Here is a 19,249-nt window from a genome sequence, read left to right as displayed (position 1 = left end):
CAGTTTATAAAACAAGCACAAAAGGCAAAATAAGGAGGAAAGCATATGGGCTAAGAACTGGCAAACCTCTTGCAAACGACATGAAATGAAAACCCCACATGTGAAGACATCTGTGGTGGAGACGTTTCAATTCAAATTTATTGTGAGGGTTTTGAGTGCCATCGTGTGGCAAGTAGGAGCCAGACCTTGAACTCTACTAAGTGTTTCCGTAAAGGGCGGAAGGGGATGTTGCCCATATCCAATATGTCTGCCGGCGTCTACGTTGTGTGAACAAAAACAACTCGTGGACGATGGCAGACATCGGAGTCGACGAGCTGTCGCAGCTCGAATATCTGTCTTTAGTGTCGAAAGTCTGCACGGAGCTTGACAACCACCTGGGAATAAATGACAAAGATTTAGGTACGTATTTTATGTCTTTAAAAATCGCCTTCTGCCAAAACTAGCTAGCTAGCTTATGCTAACTAGCGGTTGTTAGCAAACTAGCATCTGTATTTACTGTAAACATATGAGTTCTTTTTGGATGTATTGTGTCGTTTACTAGATTTAAAAAAACTTTACGTACTAATCATTCAATAAATTCGTTGTGGGTCACTTTTTAATGCTGGGATATAAACTTCGACAGTTATGAGTCTCATGTAGTTCTTCGTTAATGTGTTGTTTGTGGTTCCTTTATAGCTGAATTTGTCATCAGCCTTGCCGAAAAACAACCGAGCTTTGATGGATTCAAAGCACTTTTACTCGAAAATGGAGCCGAATTCACAGTAAGTTAGTCTCTACGAGTTGTTCATGAAGCTTATTGTTATTCAACTAAACATTAACGTTTTCTTCGCTTATTGTAGGATTCTCTCATCAGTAATCTGCTCAGGCTCATTCAGACGATGCGACCACCATCCAAAGCATCTACAAGTAAAGGTAAAGTAGTTAGGCTAACTGTAAACTGGGCAGCTAATGGTCCCAAGGACATATTTTACTCCTTAAAAGTGACATTTCTAACCGTGTGCTCCTCTTCCAGCATCCGAGTCTGTGGCTAAGCCGAAATCAGAAAAGGAAAAGCTGAGGGAGATGTTTCCTGCACTGTGTAGACCAAATGAGCCAGCACCGAAGGTGTGTGGCTTCATCACACTGACATGAAGCTGCAGTGTCCACATTATCTTTATTGCAAAACAAGCTTGTACACATGGGCGCTGTACAAAGAAACGATCTAAACACACACAGGGTGTCTTCTGTTGGCAATCAGGCTAAACGGTGTCACTAAGCTGGTTATCATTTTGATAAGTGAACCCAGGATTTTCCTTTTTGTGTTTACATGAAAGGGCTGGTGTTGGCAGTACAGCTAGGAGATGCAGCCTCAAAATTACAATATTTTAAGAAACTGCGATGATAATACAATATATACTGACAATATATACACAAAATACCAAATGTGGTATTGATGCTTGTAGGTAGGCAATAGAAACGTTGACCAATTTATGTTGACTGATTTTTGTTATACTGAACTTCGTAGGCTCTCCTGGATGAAGATGATGTTAAAGTAGCAGCTGATGCCATGAAGGAACTGGAAATGTTCATGCCCAGTGTCAGTGGGACAGAGTCCAAAGGGAGCAAGAACAGGTAAGACTCAAGTCACTGGTCACATTTCATTGTCATGTTGGGTTTATTTAAATCTCTGATACCTGTGCTCCAACTAGCAAACTTGCGACGGCTGTTTGAATTCAGGATATTATTGTTGTGTTTATTGTATTATGTATTTCTGGCTCTTCTCCTCTCGTAGATCAGAAAAAAACAGGCGAAGTCGCAGCAGAAGCAGAGAAAAAGACAGACACAGAGATCGAGACAGAGATCGGGAAAAGGACCGAAAGAGACGGCATCGTTCCAGATCCTATTCCAGATCCAGGTCACGCTCCAGAGACCGTGATCGGCATAGAGATAGAGATAGAGACCGTGGCAAGAGAAGAGACAAATCTTCCCGCTGGTCTGAGCGCTCACCTAGTCCGAGAAAAGACCAAGAGAGAGAGTCTGACCGCTGGAAGGACAAACACGTGGATCGCCCTCCACCTGAGGAACCTTCTGTTGGTGATATCTACAATGGAAAGGTTACCAGCATCATGCAGTTTGGATGCTTTGTTCAGCTTGAGGGACTCAGGTTAGTATAAGGTCGCAAACATTGTATAAATATACTTTCAGTTTTAAAGGGGTCTGCTGGTTACTAAAGATGTTTTCAGTGCATACTATTTAGAGATGTCTCCTCTTTTGTCCTGTCTCTTATTTCATTGTTAAAGTTGTCCATGATCATCTTCTCAATTTCTAGGAAGCGATGGGAGGGTCTGGTCCACATTTCTGAGCTGCGCAGGGAGGGTCGTGTGGCCAACGTGGCCGACGTTGTTAGCAAAGGCCAAAGAGTCAAAGTCAAGGTGCTCTCATTCACAGGGTCCAAGACCAGCCTCAGTATGAAGGTAAAAAAACAAAACATAACAGTGTGGTGCTCAGTTGATTTTAGAGTAGTAAGTAGAGATTTTCTGTGTTAAAGTGAAGGAAGTTTTCAGATGTCTTCCTTCTGATCCTGTCTGAAGAAATAAGATTTTTATCAAATAATTTGTGCTTAATTAATTTCACATTTATTATATTATAAATGTATGTATTTATTCATTCTGGTGAGTTTCAGCCAGTAGAACTAAATCAAATTTTCCTTGAGATTTTTCAGCTGTTGTATCTCAGCTCCAGGTACAGATAATGGAACGTTTTTATTTCCTCCTCTGTTTGCCAGGATGTAGACCAGGAGACGGGAGAAGACCTGAACCCCAACAGGAGGAGGAACGTTGGCCCCGACGGGGGGGAGGAAATTTCCATGAGGAATCCTGATCGGCCGAGCAACCTGAACCTCGGCCACGCGCCGGAGCTGGAACAGGATGACACACTGGAGCGCAAGAGGCTCACCAAAATCTCAGACCCAGAGAAGTGGGAGATCAAACAGGTGGGTTCACATTTGAAGTGGCTGAAGCTTCGTTTATGTCTGTGCGTCTATCTAATTTTAAAAGGTGTTTGTTAAAATCATCAGATGATTGCTGCCAATGTTTTGTCCAAAGAAGAATTTCCTGATTTTGATGATGAGACAGGCATCCTTCCTAAAGTTGATGATGAAGAGGGTAAGAAATTGTTTTGTCTATGACTCAACTGCTTTAATAAATGAGTAATTCAGGCTAGTAAAGGCACTTAATAAAACAGTCAAGTATTTAAACAATTTCAGTTTTTTAGCATTAAGCATAAATATTTAATACTATCTTGTATATTTGGGTTAGGGTTAGCTCTTGTTCATGTGAACCATGACTAAGTGTGACCTGATTGCTAACTGGTTGGTTTCATTTCATACAGATGAAGACTTGGAAATTGAGCTGGTTGAAGAGGAACCACCGTTTCTGAGAGGCCACACGAAGCAAAGCATGGACATGAGCCCTGTCAAGATTGTCAAGGTAACAGTAGAAGTTTGAGTGAAAGGAAAAAAAGAATAAACTAGGAGTAAATTTTCAAAAAATGATCAGGCCATAAAGTTTTCCAGCACCCTGCTGTGATTTATAAATTGAATTAATTATATTATAATTCTGGCGAAATATTCTTGTTTATATTTAATAGTTAAATTTAAGCATTTCGGCAGTCAAACAAACAGAACGTCCCTGGTTTGAATCCATTGGCCAGCTGGAGCCTTTCTGTAAGGAATTTGCATGTGTTTCCTGCTTGGGTTCTCTCTAGGTTCCTCCCAGTGGAACATGCAGATTAGGTCAATTGGTAATGCTGAGTTGGCTGTAGGTGTGAGTGGTTGTGTCAGCGCTGGGATATACTGGTGAACCTTTCCAACCAGCTTAACCACAGCCTTGAGCAAGAATGGTGAAAAAAGATGGATGAGTTTATAAATTTTTAATGTTATGAAGTAAATGAGTTTCTGTAATATATCACCATGGACTGATTCAGGAAAAGGCACAACTTGGTGCATAAAACACCATCTCCTGCAGATAGTGATCTTATAGTCAGAGCAATACAGTATGTGATTTAATTTGGATTTAAGGATTTATACGGTATTTAATTATGATCTCTTCCTGTGCTCTTCATAGAATCCAGATGGCTCGCTGTCCCAGGCAGCCATGATGCAGAGTGCTCTGGCAAAAGAGAGACGAGAACTGAAGCAGGCGGCGCGGGAAGCAGAGATGGACTCCATCCCCATGGGGCTGAACAAACACTGGGTTGACCCGCTGCCAGATGGTTAGAAATCTTTTGGACGTCCTCATTAAATCAGTTTTAAACTATTGCTAAATAGGAGTTTGTTGAGCAACACATCTGCAATCGTGACATGAGGAAGTATCTTAAATTGGGTTTTCAGATGTTATTGGACAATTTTTTATCTTTGCTTTTGGATAAGCTTTAAATTAATGTAGCACTGTAGCATGTATGCTAGCCCTGCTTATTAAAAACCACAGCCCAGACACGACACTTCCTCCATGCTGGCAGACAGCACCCCTCAGGCTTGCCGGTACTGGAGATAGTTATCTGGTTTCCTGCCGCCCCCCATCTGGCCGGAATAGTCTTGTCATGGTTTAGTGTGCCTGTGTGCCCTCCTTAAGCACAAGGTGGTCTAGATGGCTTCCACTGGTGGGCATTATTCTGCCAACCCAACAGAGATGTAGCTTAATATGCGGTCAAACTTGAGTTGTAAAGCTAGATATATTTCCTCTTCTCTCTTACAGTTGATGGTCGACAGATTGCCGCTAACATGAGAGGCATTGGCATGATGCCCAATGACATCCCAGAGTGGAAGAAACATGCGTTTGGAGGGAACAAGGCATCCTATGGAAAGAAGACCCAACTCTCTATCCTGGAGCAGAGAGAGAGCCTACCCATCTACAAGCTGAAAGAGCAGCTCATTCAGGTTCATTACAGTTTAAACTCAGTGGGAGAAATTTCTGAGATTTAGTTTCACGTTTCAAAAATTTGTTTCTAACTGAATCTATTCAAAGATGGCTGCAGGTTGTTAAACGTCCTAGGCAGACGCTTTCACCTATAAATGGCCTTTAAAAAGAAAAGAAATGACTAAAATTGGACTTTGAAAGTTTAGATTGCTCAATCTGACTGTTGGGCTAATATGGTCATTTATAGTTTGAGCGTTTCAGGGTATGTTGTGTAATAAAAAACTTATGAAATACTAAAACATTCTCAGCCTAAAAACATCCTCAAAATACAAAAATCCACAAAGCTTCAGCCCAGTGGGGTGGAAATATTGACATGTGCAAGTCTAATAACAAATAGCTATCCTAAAGAGGATATTTTCACGTTTTTTCTAAGATTTAGCAATGACATTTTCAAGTTGATATGTAAAAGTTCTTAAAATGTTTTACATTAACTTGGTCCTTGATGTTGATGATTAGGTTAATTGAGCTTTTAGTAATGTTAATGACCAGATTTTTAGCTGGTGTCTTCTTTCTTCTGGTTCTGACTAAGTAAAATACAACACCCCCAATAAAAACTCTGTTATTCCCTCTAAAAAAAATAAACCCAAATAAGGATGGATGCTTTTTGTTTACCAGTTACTAACTGTTGCCGTGTCCTTGTTAATCTGTTGCAGGCTGTTCACGACAACCAGATCCTGATCGTCATTGGAGAGACGGGATCTGGAAAGACCACACAGATCACCCAGTACCTGGCAGAGGCTGGTTACACAGCCAGGGGGAAGATTGGCTGTACGCAGCCCCGTCGTGTGGCTGCCATGTCAGTGGCTAAGAGAGTCTCTGAGGAGTACGGTTGTTGTCTGGGACAAGAGGTGAGTTAAATATTTCTGATCTTGAGTAAAGTGCAATCGTGTTACAGTATATAATTACTGAGCACCTTTTGCACACTGCAGCTTTGCTTAATCTCATTGGGACTTATCTTTTTGTGTTTTCCAGGTGGGCTACACCATCCGTTTTGAGGATTGCACAAGTCCTGAGACTGTAATCAAGTACATGACAGACGGTATGTTATTGAGAGAGTGTTTGATTGACTCAGAGTTGGGTCAGTACGCCATTATCATGTTAGATGAAGCTCATGAGAGGACAATCCACACTGATGTTCTTTTTGGCCTCCTCAAGAAGGTAAGCAAAGGTTTCCTACATTTAATCTATGACTTAATGGAGAATCAGAGACAAAAGGGATTCTGAGTGTTTCTTCTTGTGTTTGTCAGACTGTACAGAAGCGCACAGACATGAAGCTTATTGTGACATCAGCTACACTGGATGCTGTGAAGTTCTCTCAGTATTTCTATGAAGCACCCATCTTCACCATTCCCGGCAGAACGTATCCAGTAGAGGTTCTTTACACCAAAGAACCTGAGACGGACTACCTGGATGCCAGCCTCATCACTGTCATGCAGATTCATCTGACTGAGCCTCCAGGTATGTTTTTTTTCTCTTTAAGTCATGAAAAATGGATGTTCTTTCCACCTTTGGACTCTAGTATCAGTCCATGTCATCCATCTTACTGTGACTCTTCCTTTGCAGGAGACATCCTGGTGTTTTTAACTGGACAGGAGGAGATCGACACAGCCTGTGAGATCCTTTATGAGCGAATGAAGTCTCTTGGGCCTGATGTTCCTGAGCTGATCATTCTGCCAGTTTATTCTGCCCTGCCCAGTGAGATGCAGACCAGAATCTTTGACCCAGCACCCCCAGGCAGCAGAAAGGTACTTTCAGTAAATCTTTAGAATCTATAGAAACATATAACATTCGTTTTGTTCAAAGATTACAATTTGTGTAACTGTCTGTCCCTTTTCATTTGTCTGTAGAACTAAAAGTTTGGTTCATTTAATATGTTTCAGTGATTTAGTCAGTGTGTTTAGTATTTTTGTGGCCTTATATTGACATGGGTAAAGTCAATTCCGGATATTTTGTTGCTTCAGAGCAAATATATAACGTCCTTTGTTCTTTCTCTCAGGTTGTCATCGCCACAAACATTGCAGAGACCTCTCTGACCATCGATGGAATCTATTATGTTGTAGATCCAGGCTTTGTCAAGCAGAAAGTGTACAACTCTAAGACTGGCATTGATCAGCTGGTGGTGACGCCAATCTCACAGGTACAGCGGTTTTGTGATGTACTTGATGTTGTAGCAAAGGAGGTCTTAGAGCCTCGCTGAAGGCATTAGTGTTTCAAAATGATTTAGTGTGACATAAAACTCTTTATTGTATTTGCTCCAGGCTCAGGCTAAGCAGAGGGCAGGTCGTGCCGGCAGAACAGGCCCTGGAAAGTGTTACAGGCTGTACACTGAGAGAGCCTACAGAGATGAGATGCTGACAACCAATGTACCTGAAATCCAGAGAACCAACTTGGCCAGCACTGTGCTGTCGCTGAAGGTAGGAGCTGTTGTCCTTCAGTTCTTATCATGCATAGGATGACATCCTGCGTTATTGAGAAGAAGAAATTAAACGAGTTAAAAAACAAACAAACAAAACAACTAACAGACAGGAGAAGTAAACTAGACCTCTGCTTTAACATTTCAGATCACTAACGTTCATATTAATATTTACTCCTCCAGGCAATGGGCATCAATGATCTGCTGTCTTTTGACTTCATGGACGCTCCTCCTATGGAGACTCTGATCACAGCCATGGAGCAGCTCTACACCTTAGGAGCTCTGGACGATGAAGGCTTACTCACACGACTGGGTCGAAGGGTAAGGATGTTTTTACCCAATGGTTTCTCTTTGCTGCAAAGAAGAGCAGATAAATCTACATGTAATCAGATTTATGTAGCTGTATTTTCTTTAACTTCTTGTCTTTCTGTTATTCTGATAAGACTTTTAATCTCCTGTGCGTTTGTGTCTGCTAGATGGCTGAGTTCCCTCTGGAGCCCATGTTGTGTAAGATGCTGATCATGTCCGTCCATCTGGGCTGCAGCGAAGAGATGCTCACAATCGTGTCGATGCTGTCTGTGCAGAATGTCTTTTACAGGCCTAAGGTATGCTTTGAACACCGTCCAGTCATTTCTACACATCTCATTCCTTATCTGTGTAAGCAGTCATGCAATGTGTTGTGGTAGCGCTTCCTTTGAATCAATGGAGCATTGAATCCACTACGGTTTAACTGCATTAAGTTGAGATCAAAGCCACTTTATACAGATTAGTGGATGTCCAGTGGAAATGAACACTTCTGGGAAATCTTTAGCAACCTCAGGACTTATTTACTTCAGATGTTTTTAGAAACATTTAAACTTGAAAATGCAAAGTTTCATAAAAACTTTACAAATGTTGAAAGTGGCTATGAGAGCTGCAGCTGAGTGTTTGTGATGTTTTTAACATTTTTATAGTAAAAGATTTTGAAATGTATTCTGAATTCAATGATTACCCCCCCCCCCCCATTTTTTGTGTTAAAGGACAAGCAGGCCTTGGCTGACCAGAAGAAGGCAAAGTTCCACCAACCTGAGGGCGATCACCTCACCCTGCTAGCTGTCTACAACTCCTGGAAGAACAACAAGTTCTCCAACCCCTGGTGCTACGAGAACTTCATCCAGGCTCGCTCCCTGCGCAGAGCCCAGGATATCCGCAAACAGATGCTGGGGATCATGGACAGGTACATTAGGGCCAAAATGTTAAATACTAAAAATCAAAAATCACTTTAAATGTTAACGGTAGCGCAAGAAATTATATTGCTTAGAAAGATTTAACATGTTCTTTTCTCTCTAGACATAAACTGGATGTAGTATCTTGTGGTAAAGCTACTGTGCGAGTCCAGAAAGCCATCTGCAGTGGTTTCTTCAGGAATGCGGCCAAAAAAGATCCTCAGGAGGGCTACAGAACCCTGATAGACCAGCAAGTTGTTTACATCCACCCCTCCAGTGCTCTGTTCAACCGGCAGCCTGAGTGGTATGTCAGCATTTCAGTTTTACTGTGCCACAGCGAAAGAGGAAGTAAATCTTTCTTGCAAGTTGGGCACTGTCTGATTTCTCAAATTCTTTGTCGACAGGGTTGTGTACCACGAGCTGGTGCTGACTACAAAGGAGTACATGCGTGAGGTGACCACCATCGACCCTCGCTGGCTGGTGGAGTTCGCACCTGCCTTCTTTAAAGTGTCCGACCCCACCCGCCTCAGCAAGCAGAAGAAACAGCAGCGCCTCGAGCCCCTGTACAACCGTTACGAAGAGCCCAACGCTTGGAGAATCTCACGCGCCTTCAGACGCCGATAATGTGTGTGACATCACAAACGCGCAACTCGGGTACTTGGACAGTAGTGGCAAAGTCGGACGTGTGGTCTCGTACCAGCACTGGGAAAACCCTGCAGGATGAAGGGTTTGCGTCACAGTTTGATTTGACGCTGCAGTCAGTCCTCCTTTCAGTTTTGTAAACAGTGTACATTTTCCACCAAAACTTACTGATCACATTTCTGTATTCGTCTTGACTTTTTGTTGTTGTTTTGTTTTTAAAAAAAATTGAGATGGGATGGGAATCTTGGTGTCAGTTGTTTTAGAAACACCAGAGGTATTTCCTTTGTTTAAGACTAGCAGGAAAAATTGGCGATTTTAATGTTCTGTTTGCAGATTTTGCAAAACAATTTATATTTATTTCTATTCTCTAAATTGTAACAGTAATATTGTACTGCAATGTTAAGTCTTAAGTAATGACCTAAAGGAAATCATAATGGGCTTTTATATTTTAACTAATCGACTGATGTCAGAGTAAAAGGATGGAAAAACATTTGTTTGATGTATTTTGTACAGGAATTGAGACTTTCACTTGTCGGTGTATCAAAGAATTACAGTGAAACTATGAAAACGTGTTCTCATTAAATACTGAATTTTCCTAAGCCTGTTGAGATTTTGTTGTCATCCATCCATTTTTATCCAGCTATCTGAAGTCGAGTCAGAGCTTTTTCCCTTCCTCCTGAGGGATGCCGAATGCCAGACAGATCTCTGGGTTAGGTGTGCCAGAAAAACATCCAATGGGAGTCATCCAGGAGAGGTCCTCATCAGATGCCCAAACCACCTTAGCTGATTTGTTTTGGATGGGAAGGTGGGGTGGCTGCTCTGAGCTTCCTCTGCATGTCCAAGTTACTCTTCCTGATCAGTTGGTAAATTAAAAGCTTTAACTTCTAGCTCAGCTTTCTCTTCACAACCATCAGTAACACCGCTGACTCGTAAGCTCTTCTTACGAAGGTAGAGAATGGTACACTGGAAATTTTCCTGAGGGGGAAAGTGTGGTATTGTAGCTAGGCACAAAGAGGAGAATAAAAATGAGCCAAAGAAGTTAATAGAAGAAAAACAATTACAGAAATTTGAATGAGGATGTTTAAAAATGCATGAAAAAGATCAATTTGATAACTTTGATGTTAAGGGTGGATATGCTAGGGATTAAGAATCAGCGGTGGTAACAAGCTAACAGGTAACCTAAGGACACCTAAGAAAATATATGAAAAGTCTTATATGAAGATGGAAACTCAAGATTTAAAACTTTAGGATGTTTACAAAGAGACACACTAAATGTAACCAGAGGTTTTCATTACCAGAATTATTCCACAGGCCACTTACAATATATTTTTAATAATGGGATTATCAATATATATATGTATAGTATTGGGTTATTAATGAGTTAAAAATAAAACGTGAAGGCTAGGTGAGTATAAGCGCATAAGCCAAAAAATTTTTTTTAAACCCCACGCTTAATGCATATTAACCTTGAGCTATGTAGAGTTGCCCAACAGGGGGCAGCAGTGCTGAAACATTTAGCTTCAATCACGAGAAGCGAAATGGCGTTTGACGTGTAACAACTTGCACGTTTGTGTTTGGTGTGCACAGAGCTGGAGAATCTTGATGACAACATTACTCATAAAGACATAATTAGTTATCTTGACATTGCTTAATTGTAAAGATGTGTGATAAAGTTCGTCCTAGGAGTGTAAAGTTAGGATGAACTGCTGAGCATAGGTTGCTGTGTTGGAGCAGAATCTGTGATCAGTCTTACCGAGAATCCCAACATTTGAAGACTTTAAAGCATTTCTGACAGAAAATTGAGCCGTCTTTATAGTAAGTACTCCTTAAATTATTATTATTTTTTATCCATTTGCTGCTGTTGTTTTATTACTTTTTAAAAATGTTTTTTTTAAGTTCGTTTTTAGTATAGCTTTATTGGTTACTTATACTTAAATATAATGGCCTTGGCATAAGAAAAGTCTCATTGGGTGTGTTGTCGGCCTTTTGTTTTGATTGTCAGTGTATTTCCTTTAAAAAAAAGCTTCCATATTTTAGTGAGTCAGGAGTGTGAATAAAAAAAACAGCAAAAAAATTAAATTGAAGTTGGACTGCAGGATACATTTTTACTCTATGCTTTCAAACTGCAGATGATGAAACGGATGGAGGTGGTTAAATGGTACTCACCATTCCTGAGGGTCAGACTAATGGTCAGCAGACGTCATTCACAGTTTTCAAGGTATACTGTCTGATATTATCCATGTGAACACTATGTACTTCTTACTTACTGACATTTTCCAGTTCTGTTATGTGTTATTTCCTACATATGGAAACTTTAAGGGTCACTTCATATGAAATCTACCAAATCTAAAAGAATTCCCTCTTGACTCCCTCAGAAAGAAATTATTTACAATTATCGTACAATAACTTTACCATATTTAACCATATTTAATGATACCATGCAAAATTCATACTCTGAATATTTAGGAGTTGTGGTACTTTCTAGTTTTGCCTTATTTGCTTTTTCCAGCATTTTCACATAACTTCATAAGTACAGGAGATAGTCACACAGACGTTTCACACATCACGCAAGACAACTCTCTGAAGGTTTACCCAAAATGCACTTAGAAGGATTTCTGCACTGAGTTGCAAAAAAAGAAAAACATCCAGGGTAGCTTGTTTTTCCTCACTCTGCACTGATGCTCAAAATTGCTTATAGAAAAATTGTGCTGTGAGTTTGGCTTTAGATTGTGACACAGACTGATTTGATTTTAATTTCTAACAGAACGTATGCTTTTTCAGCCCCTGTGGATATCTCCCATATTTATAGTCTCGAGAGCTCACAAATGCTAGAAAAATAGCTCAAATTTAAGTGGCAAACCTCGATTGAGGACCAGTTTTAAGTACCTTCCATGTGTTCCTCTTGACTAAGCAAGGTGAGAAATGTAACTGGTAGGAATCAACAAAAACCAGCTGGATTTTTTTAAATCTTCAAAATGCCCACATATGAACATTTCCAAAATTTGTGTAACCTTTGCAGTGTCTTTCTCTTGCAATAATTCTCAAGCATCCTTGAAAGAAACCTACTTCCAGCCGGAAACTTAATTAAAATGCAACACCACCAATCTCTTGTTTGAGATTTGAAATTTAAAGAAATCAAACTCTAATTTCTCTTCTACGCCAGGCCTATTCCATTGTGACCTCAGAGCTGGAGATGATTATCAGGGCTTCCTCTGACTTTCCACTGGCACACAGAGGCGTAATGCACTCTTGTCTTCAGTAGCCTGAGGGGTCTCTGAGGTTTTACAAGTTCCTTCCAGCCCTGCTCACTACCTCTGACTCATACTTTAATACACAATGATCTTGTTGGGAAGTTTATTATCTTGGCAATTCATCTTAATTAAACAAAATGAAGACTGTTCTATGGATCTAGCTGGAAATTTACACATGTTCAGACTCACTGGAAGATCACTGCCAACACAGTGTCACAATGCCTGGTGAGAAAAATGGAAAGTGGAACGACTGTATAGCATGCATCTTTAGTGACTTTAAAGCAACAAGAATTAGTTGCATGTGAATTTATTTTTGATTTTCTCTAAGAAACACAGGGTCAAAAGTATACATATCCCCCTTGACATTTCATATCTGGTGAAATGTCAAGTTGCACCTTGACCAGATACTTTTGTTCACTATCAACAAGCTTTTGGCATAATTTTGTCGATATTTAATGACTTTTCTTAACACAGTTTATTTAAACTGGTTAGTTTCCTGGCGTGAACCTGGCTTTTAAGCGCAGTCGACAAATTTTCAGTAGGGCTGAGGTCGGGGCTTTTGAAAGGCCATTCCAGAAGCTTAATGTTAGCCTGCTTTGTCCGTTCCCAAACTAGTTTTGATGTATATTTGGGGTCATTGTCCTGTTAGGACACCCAGTTTTCAACCATCGAGCGATTTGTGGTTATGTTGAAGAATTTGGAGGTAGTCCTCCTCCATTATTTCATCCACTTTGTGCAATGTAACAGTACCAATGGCATGAGAACAGCCTCAGAGCATGATGCTGCCATCACCGTGCTTGACGGTGCTCTTAAGTTTGAAAGCCTCACATACCTCTTGTCATTGTGGCGAAATAGTCTTTGCCTCAACTGACCATAAAACTTTACTCCAAAACACATTTGTCTTGTCCATGTAGGCAGCTGAAAATTTCAGCTGAGCTTAAAGGTGCTAATTTTGAAAAAGTGGCTTCTTTCTTTGTCCATGGTGATGTAAAACTCACTTCACTGGACAGTGACACTGGTGTTCTGCAGTTTCCAGTTCATAGCAGGCCTGGGTTGATTCCTGGGTTGTTCCTGAATGTCCCAAGTAATTTCCTCTCGTCTCCGAGGGTGATAGTTTGCCAAGGTTAGAAGAATACCTAAAGATCTTCTCTGAGTTCCTTGGTCTTTCCTATTGTTCGGAGTATTGGTCAATCCAATGAGTGCAGTCAGTTTATGCTAGCAAAGAAAAACTACCAGTTGTAGCCAATCATGATCACTTAAGACAACTTAATGGCCTTGTCAAGTTAAAAGACATTGTAATCCCTTCAGCACCACTTTAAACAAAAGATTTCAGTGAGTGTATGTATAAAATTCATCTTGCATGTATGATTTTGATCTGGTGAGGACTGGAGTAAACCCAAAATAAATTAAAACTTAGGAACCCAGTTCTTGTTGGGTCTGTGTAATCTATACGGTTATTCCACACTGAAAACAATTGAAAGAAATTACTACCATTCAGTGCCTTGATGAGTGGATGTAAACTTCTGACCACAACTGTATATGATCTTACTTGGAACTTTCTCTCTCTAGGGCTATTTATCCACTTCAAAGTAGTTGCTTTTTTTTGTTAGCCTTAGCATCTATTAGCAACCCTAATTTCAAGTTGGTTAATTTATCAGTTTTGTGTGTATCAATCAAGTACATGACCCATGGTGTGCTGCAGAGATATGGACCCAGACATGACTCGGTATGCTAGACAAAGTCCACAACCCTACCAGTACTTTTTAGAAGTAATTTACTTAAAGTTAAATCAAGCTATTTGATTCAATCAATCAATCTTAGTTCAGGGTGATGATATCTCCCCCCTGACCTGTCATCCTGGCTCCCCCTCGCCATACCATGTTGGAACAGTGAGCTACTTGTTGTTTCACCGACCCTTACTTATTTTATGGATACAGATGCCCCCAGAAAGGAATCCGAACTTGTGATCCTCCACTCCAAAGGTGTGTAGTCTTGCCACTACGCTATACAGCTGGCCATAAATAGTATGTATTAAATAGTGTATATATAGTCACTTTAAGATAACATTATGGAGTCAGATGAATTATCACGTTCAAATGGCATTTATTATATTAGTAAGCAATGATTTAGTGTGCCTTCTTGAATTTGGTGCCTAACACCTGTAATCGACTTCTTTTGTTCTCTGCAGTGGTTTTCAAACGTCCTGCCTGAGGCACATCGAAGGGCAAGCCAGAATTTCAAGGCACACAATGGAGGTAGCAATCGTTATTGCTACCTCCAGTTAAAAGCTCTTTGGGTTTTAAAGTGTGTCTGTAGAGACTTTGCATCGTTTTAGTGCTAGTTAACTCCAAATGATGCATTTAGCCAGAAAGCTGTTGACATTTTACAACTGAACTTGTAACAGGTAGCTTTTGCAGTTTGTTTTTTTTCCCCTCATCTTTGTGGTTTTGTGTTGCTGTCTCCAAACGAAAACGTTTCACCACCTCACAAATGTTATCCTCCCCACTATGAACCAGAATGTTTCAGTTATGCTAAAATATCATCTTTTAAAGCTCAAAGGTATGCGGCCATACCTTGGTTGGTACCATAACCAGTTTTAGCAGCAGATGGTGCAGCTCCACCCTTACAACTATCCCTTAAACTGCCCTCCTGAATGACGAATAGTACCTGGCTACAACGGGTCAGTCTAATTTGAATTAAGAAACACTTGATTAAAATTCTCATCACTATTCAGTAACATTGCTTTCAGCTGTGTTAAAGAATTCTCAGGACTTCAGTTTGAATATTATTATGAGTATTTATTAAGCAATCTCTTCAACCACAGTCAGGTTTATGGATTGAATAAGCCTCGAATGTGAGAGGAATACAGCTCTTAAAAATAAAACAAAACCAAAAAAAATCCCTAATGCGATTAATTTAAAATAAAAACACCATATCCTTATATACAAGAGGATGGGGTGGGCATGTGCAAGAGGTGCATGGGGTTTTGTGGGGCATGTATGATGGTGGGTTGGTACAATGGGAACATCTCTGAAGGTGGGGTAGAAAGGAGGGCGTGTTGGGGCTGGCTTTAGTACATGTAGCCTTTGGAGTAGGGCTGAGGGCCCATGTTTTGAGGGGCTTGTTCCGGGGTGTAAGGCACCCCCTCGTCCAGGTGCGACAGAGGCACTGTGTCCTCCTCGTTGATGTAGCGCTCGAACTCAGCCTTCAGGCTGGGTCGCTGATTGTCGGGGAAGGCCAGGGAGATTAGAGCCTCGGGCTCACAAACGAACTTGTAAACGTAGCGCTCCCCAGCCACCTAGAGAGAGAGAGAGAGAGAGAGAGAGAGAGAGAGAGAGAGGAGGATTATTTAAAATGAAATACGAATGCATTTGTAAACTAATATTTCACAGTTTCTGTAGCCTCTGAGGGCTGCAGAGACTAAGCACTCAGTATAAGAGAAAATTGGGAGATGTATATAAATATAAAAGTGCTGGAAATGTGTTATATCCACTTTGAACGAGAACACCAAACTGTTTCCTTTTCTTTAGCTATCCAGCAAGACGAGTGCACGAGTATATTCCTATTCCAGGGCGTCAGATACTAACTTTTTGTCTTAAGTTGTCACAGACAAATGCACAAGATGCCTTTTCGGAATATTTGGTGTGAGAGTTTATGTTCCTGTTTTTATGGAGCATCCAGTGTGTGGTGATATTTAGACAAAGGGCAAATCTCAAAATCAGCACCTCTCCAGCCTTTTACTGAGTGAAAACAAAGCAAATCAGTGTATTTAGTGTACTTAGACATAAATCCAGGGGTTCCTTTGCAAACATTCATACGTGACAAGTTGCAAGAGGTCTATTTTTTTAATAACTTGCCAATGCATCAGGCACTGACATTAAGGGCACTTTTGTGCATCTTTGACTGCCCTCTGACAACTGGAGGCGCTGTACTGAAAACCTATGTGGGATTACTTTGGTTCCCAGTAGATTTAGTGCTGGCTGCGTTTTGTACCTTTTGCATGATTCCCTTCTCGTAGTAGTAGCGCAGAGAACGGCTGAGCTTGTCATAGTTCATGGCTGGACGGTTCTTCTGCATTCCCCACAGCCTGGCAACCTGAGAAAGAAGAAATAAATCAGTTAAAAATGTGTTTGCATGCTTTTAAATAGTGTAAAACATAACCTTCCTCAAATTACATTTCAAGAAGATCGAGTCTTTTTGCGCTAATAGTTGGACACAGGTAGTTAATTCCACAGGTTGCCCACTAGAGGGCCTCAGTAGCAAGCCAAACTTCATTCTGCTATTAAATTCGACAGTATCAACATGCCAAGACCAGGGCGAGTCCTCACATGTGGATTCACTTCCTTTTTATGTAACCATTACCACTTGAATGCAACCAGAGTCCCACAGTGTTTGCAGTGAAACAGGAGTCAGGGCGGGTTGTCAGGGGCAGGCCATAAAATACAGCCCAAAATTTGAACCCTGGGCTGATAAAGCAGCTCTGCCTCTTATAGAAAATGAATGCCTCACATTAACACCCCCCCCCCCCACCACCACCACCACCACCACCACACACACACACATACACAAGGGGAAATAAATCAAGGAATTGTGCAACAGTGGATAAATTTTCTGTTGACAAACACCTTGGATGTAGGAAGAAACCGTAAAGCTTGGGATGGGGGGGGGGGGGGGGGCATTGATATTCATGACTCAGGAAGACAGGTTGTATCCCACAGTGGCCCAGCAGCCCCGTTTGATCTCTGAGTGCGCTCTCAGCTCTAATTGCGCTTGTAAAACTCTTACCCCATTCATTTTTAATGTACAGTAAAAAGATAATGGAAAACACAATATAGGCCTGTCTGTATTAGGGCCCACCTAAATGGAGGCGCTCTGATATCCAATCAAACTGCAGACTTAAACATTGCAAAAATGTCTGGACTTAAGAAATGTGAGGAGGTGAGAGAGAACAGGGGTGTTGGATGTTTCTGTGATAGTGCTTGTCCTTCATTTATCAATCCAGTGCGTGTTGAATAATGTATGGGGGCCTAATGGAAGATGGATCAGAAAATAGGCCTATGAGGAAAGTGGCCAAATCCCCCTTCTCATTGAAGGTGCTACCTAGATTACAGCAAACCCTCACTAAATTTATTTAAAGAGTATCCTTATCATATTAATGTCACAATCACTACCAGTACTATCAGTGGACAAGGCCACACAGTAATGTGTTAAAAATAATGCATTTTATATCGCAGTAGTCTTTTTTTCAAACATTTAAAGTGATATTGTTACTGCAGAGAAAGCTCCAGTTAAACTAGAACTTCTTTTAAAGTTACCCAACAAAGTGAGATGTGAGATCACATATGTCTGACACTCACTGGATATTAAAGTCTAAGGAACTTAGCAAACTGAAACATAAAGATGTCTCTCTTAAGAGCTAGACAGCCTCTGCATCTGTGTATGGCCATTTTCAAAGATGCATTAAATCTAGTTTATGTAGTGCTGCGCAACACCTTCTGCCTCAGGGTGCTTTAAGGTAAAGACCCTACAACATTTGAGAGAGAATCCCAGGAATCAGACAGTCCCCTCTGAACAAGCACTAGGTGACTGTGGGAAGGAAGAACTCCTGTTTAACAGGAAGAGACCTGCAGCACTGATCGAATGAGCTTCTGAAGGGTTGCCCCTGTACTTCTGTAAACAAAAGTGTAAAAGATGGACATGACTACTGGACCTTAAAAAGTTTAGCAAGCATCGCTGTGCCTTAACCCTTTAAGACCTACCATAGAACCAAGTCCGCCAGAGCTTATATTATATTTTTACATGCTGTAGTGCCATTTTTGGGAGCATTTCAAGTTGCTATACATCAATATAACCATTACAGCCTAAATTTTAATAATATGTCTGCATTAAGTGCATAGTAATTACCAGAGGTGTGGACTCGAGTCACATGACTTGGACTCGAGTCAGACTCGAGTCATTAATTTTATGACTTTAGACTTGACTTGAAAAAATGTTCTAAGACTTGTGACTTGACTTGGACTTTTACACCAATGACTTGGGACTTGAATTGGACTTGAACCGGTTTACTTGAAAAGACTTGATATTTTACCCCAAATATAAAATTTAACATGCATATTATATAGAGATTGAAAATGTGACGTCATTCACGGGTAGAACCGCAAAGGATTCTGGGAACTCGTGGCAAGCGGTACTAGCGCACGCAGGCTTTCAATTGAAATCAGTCACACAGCGATAAAAAGAAACACAAAAATGTCAAGAAGCTGTTGTATTATTAACTACAATAGCCGGTCGCATGACAGCCACGGGAAGCCGACGGGTAAAGAGATCGGTTGTTATCGGATTACGTCGTTGAAGAGAAATTGTTCGAGCCATGTTTCCGAAGTAACAAAGACGCGACTGGATTGCAGCCATTCAAAGATCAAATATAACGTCCCAGAACCCTCCAGCTCACAGGTTAGTCTGCTCCAAGCATTTACACAAAGGTCAGTCTGCTGTTGTAGTTAATGCGTCATTTTCATAACATAATTGGTGATATAGGTTACAAGCAAGTCTGGCGCTGAACAGAAATTGTCGCGCTATGCTCCTTTGTTTATTGTGCATAAATAGTGAATTGTCCTGACACAATATTGCGTTTCGCTTCTGTTATTATGGTACATTGACAAAAACATATACTTTTATTCACAGAATAAAACAGTTGTTTTGTATCACTAATTGTCCAGTACGATTACAGCATACAATATTATTGTCACTGCTACATTTCTGTAAGGCGTACCAGAAATTATT

General features: G+C 40.7%; 2 protein-coding genes across 2 annotated transcripts in view; one reads left to right on the top strand and one right to left on the bottom strand.

The window, feature by feature from the left end:
* The first annotated feature begins 226 nt into the window (after positions 1-226).
* dhx8 (DEAH (Asp-Glu-Ala-His) box polypeptide 8) lies at positions 227-9,814 on the top strand. The gene is made up of 23 exons (XM_085416968.1): positions 227-399; positions 676-761; positions 840-912; positions 1,013-1,104; positions 1,505-1,611; positions 1,772-2,143; positions 2,309-2,453; positions 2,765-2,971; positions 3,056-3,143; positions 3,370-3,467; positions 4,104-4,251; positions 4,734-4,915; positions 5,609-5,803; positions 5,928-6,113; positions 6,203-6,413; positions 6,519-6,700; positions 6,952-7,092; positions 7,214-7,369; positions 7,552-7,689; positions 7,845-7,973; positions 8,388-8,584; positions 8,698-8,877; positions 8,978-9,814. The coding sequence occupies exons 1-23, from the start codon at positions 291-293 to the stop codon at positions 9,195-9,197; spliced, it is 3,642 nt and encodes a 1,213-aa protein (XP_085273094.1). The 5' UTR covers positions 227-290; the 3' UTR covers positions 9,198-9,814.
* A 5,435-nt stretch (positions 9,815-15,249) lies between these two features.
* Positions 15,250-19,249, bottom strand: part of etv4 (ETS variant transcription factor 4) — a 38,858-nt gene continuing 34,858 nt past the window's right edge. Inside the window, exons 11-12 of the mRNA XM_085416967.1 lie at positions 16,460-16,561; positions 15,250-15,764 (exon numbers count right to left, since the gene is read on the bottom strand). Of these exons, the coding sequence (XP_085273093.1) occupies positions 15,537-15,764; positions 16,460-16,561 (330 nt within the window). The 3' untranslated portion in view covers positions 15,250-15,536. The remainder of the gene's footprint in view (positions 15,765-16,459; positions 16,562-19,249) is intronic.

The sequence above is a fragment of the Rhamphochromis longiceps genome, linkage group LG8 (genome assembly GCF_057381845.1).
Source record: "Rhamphochromis longiceps isolate RC_006_pf linkage group LG8, R_longiceps_female_GT1.1, whole genome shotgun sequence".
NCBI lineage: Eukaryota > Metazoa > Chordata > Actinopteri > Cichliformes > Cichlidae > Rhamphochromis > Rhamphochromis longiceps.
This window is presented reverse-complemented; position numbering and strand designations above follow the sequence as displayed.

Coding starts and splice junctions, on each gene's coding strand:
- dhx8 (XM_085416968.1), top strand. CDS start 291: ATGGCAGACATCGGAGTCGACGAGCTGTCGCAGCTCGAATATCTGTCT. Junction 1,105..1,504: donor CAAATGAGCCAGCACCGAAG/GTGTGTGGCTTC, acceptor TGAACTTCGTAG/GCTCTCCTGGATGAAGATGA. Junction 7,690..7,844: donor TCACACGACTGGGTCGAAGG/GTAAGGATGTTT, acceptor TGTGTCTGCTAG/ATGGCTGAGTTCCCTCTGGA.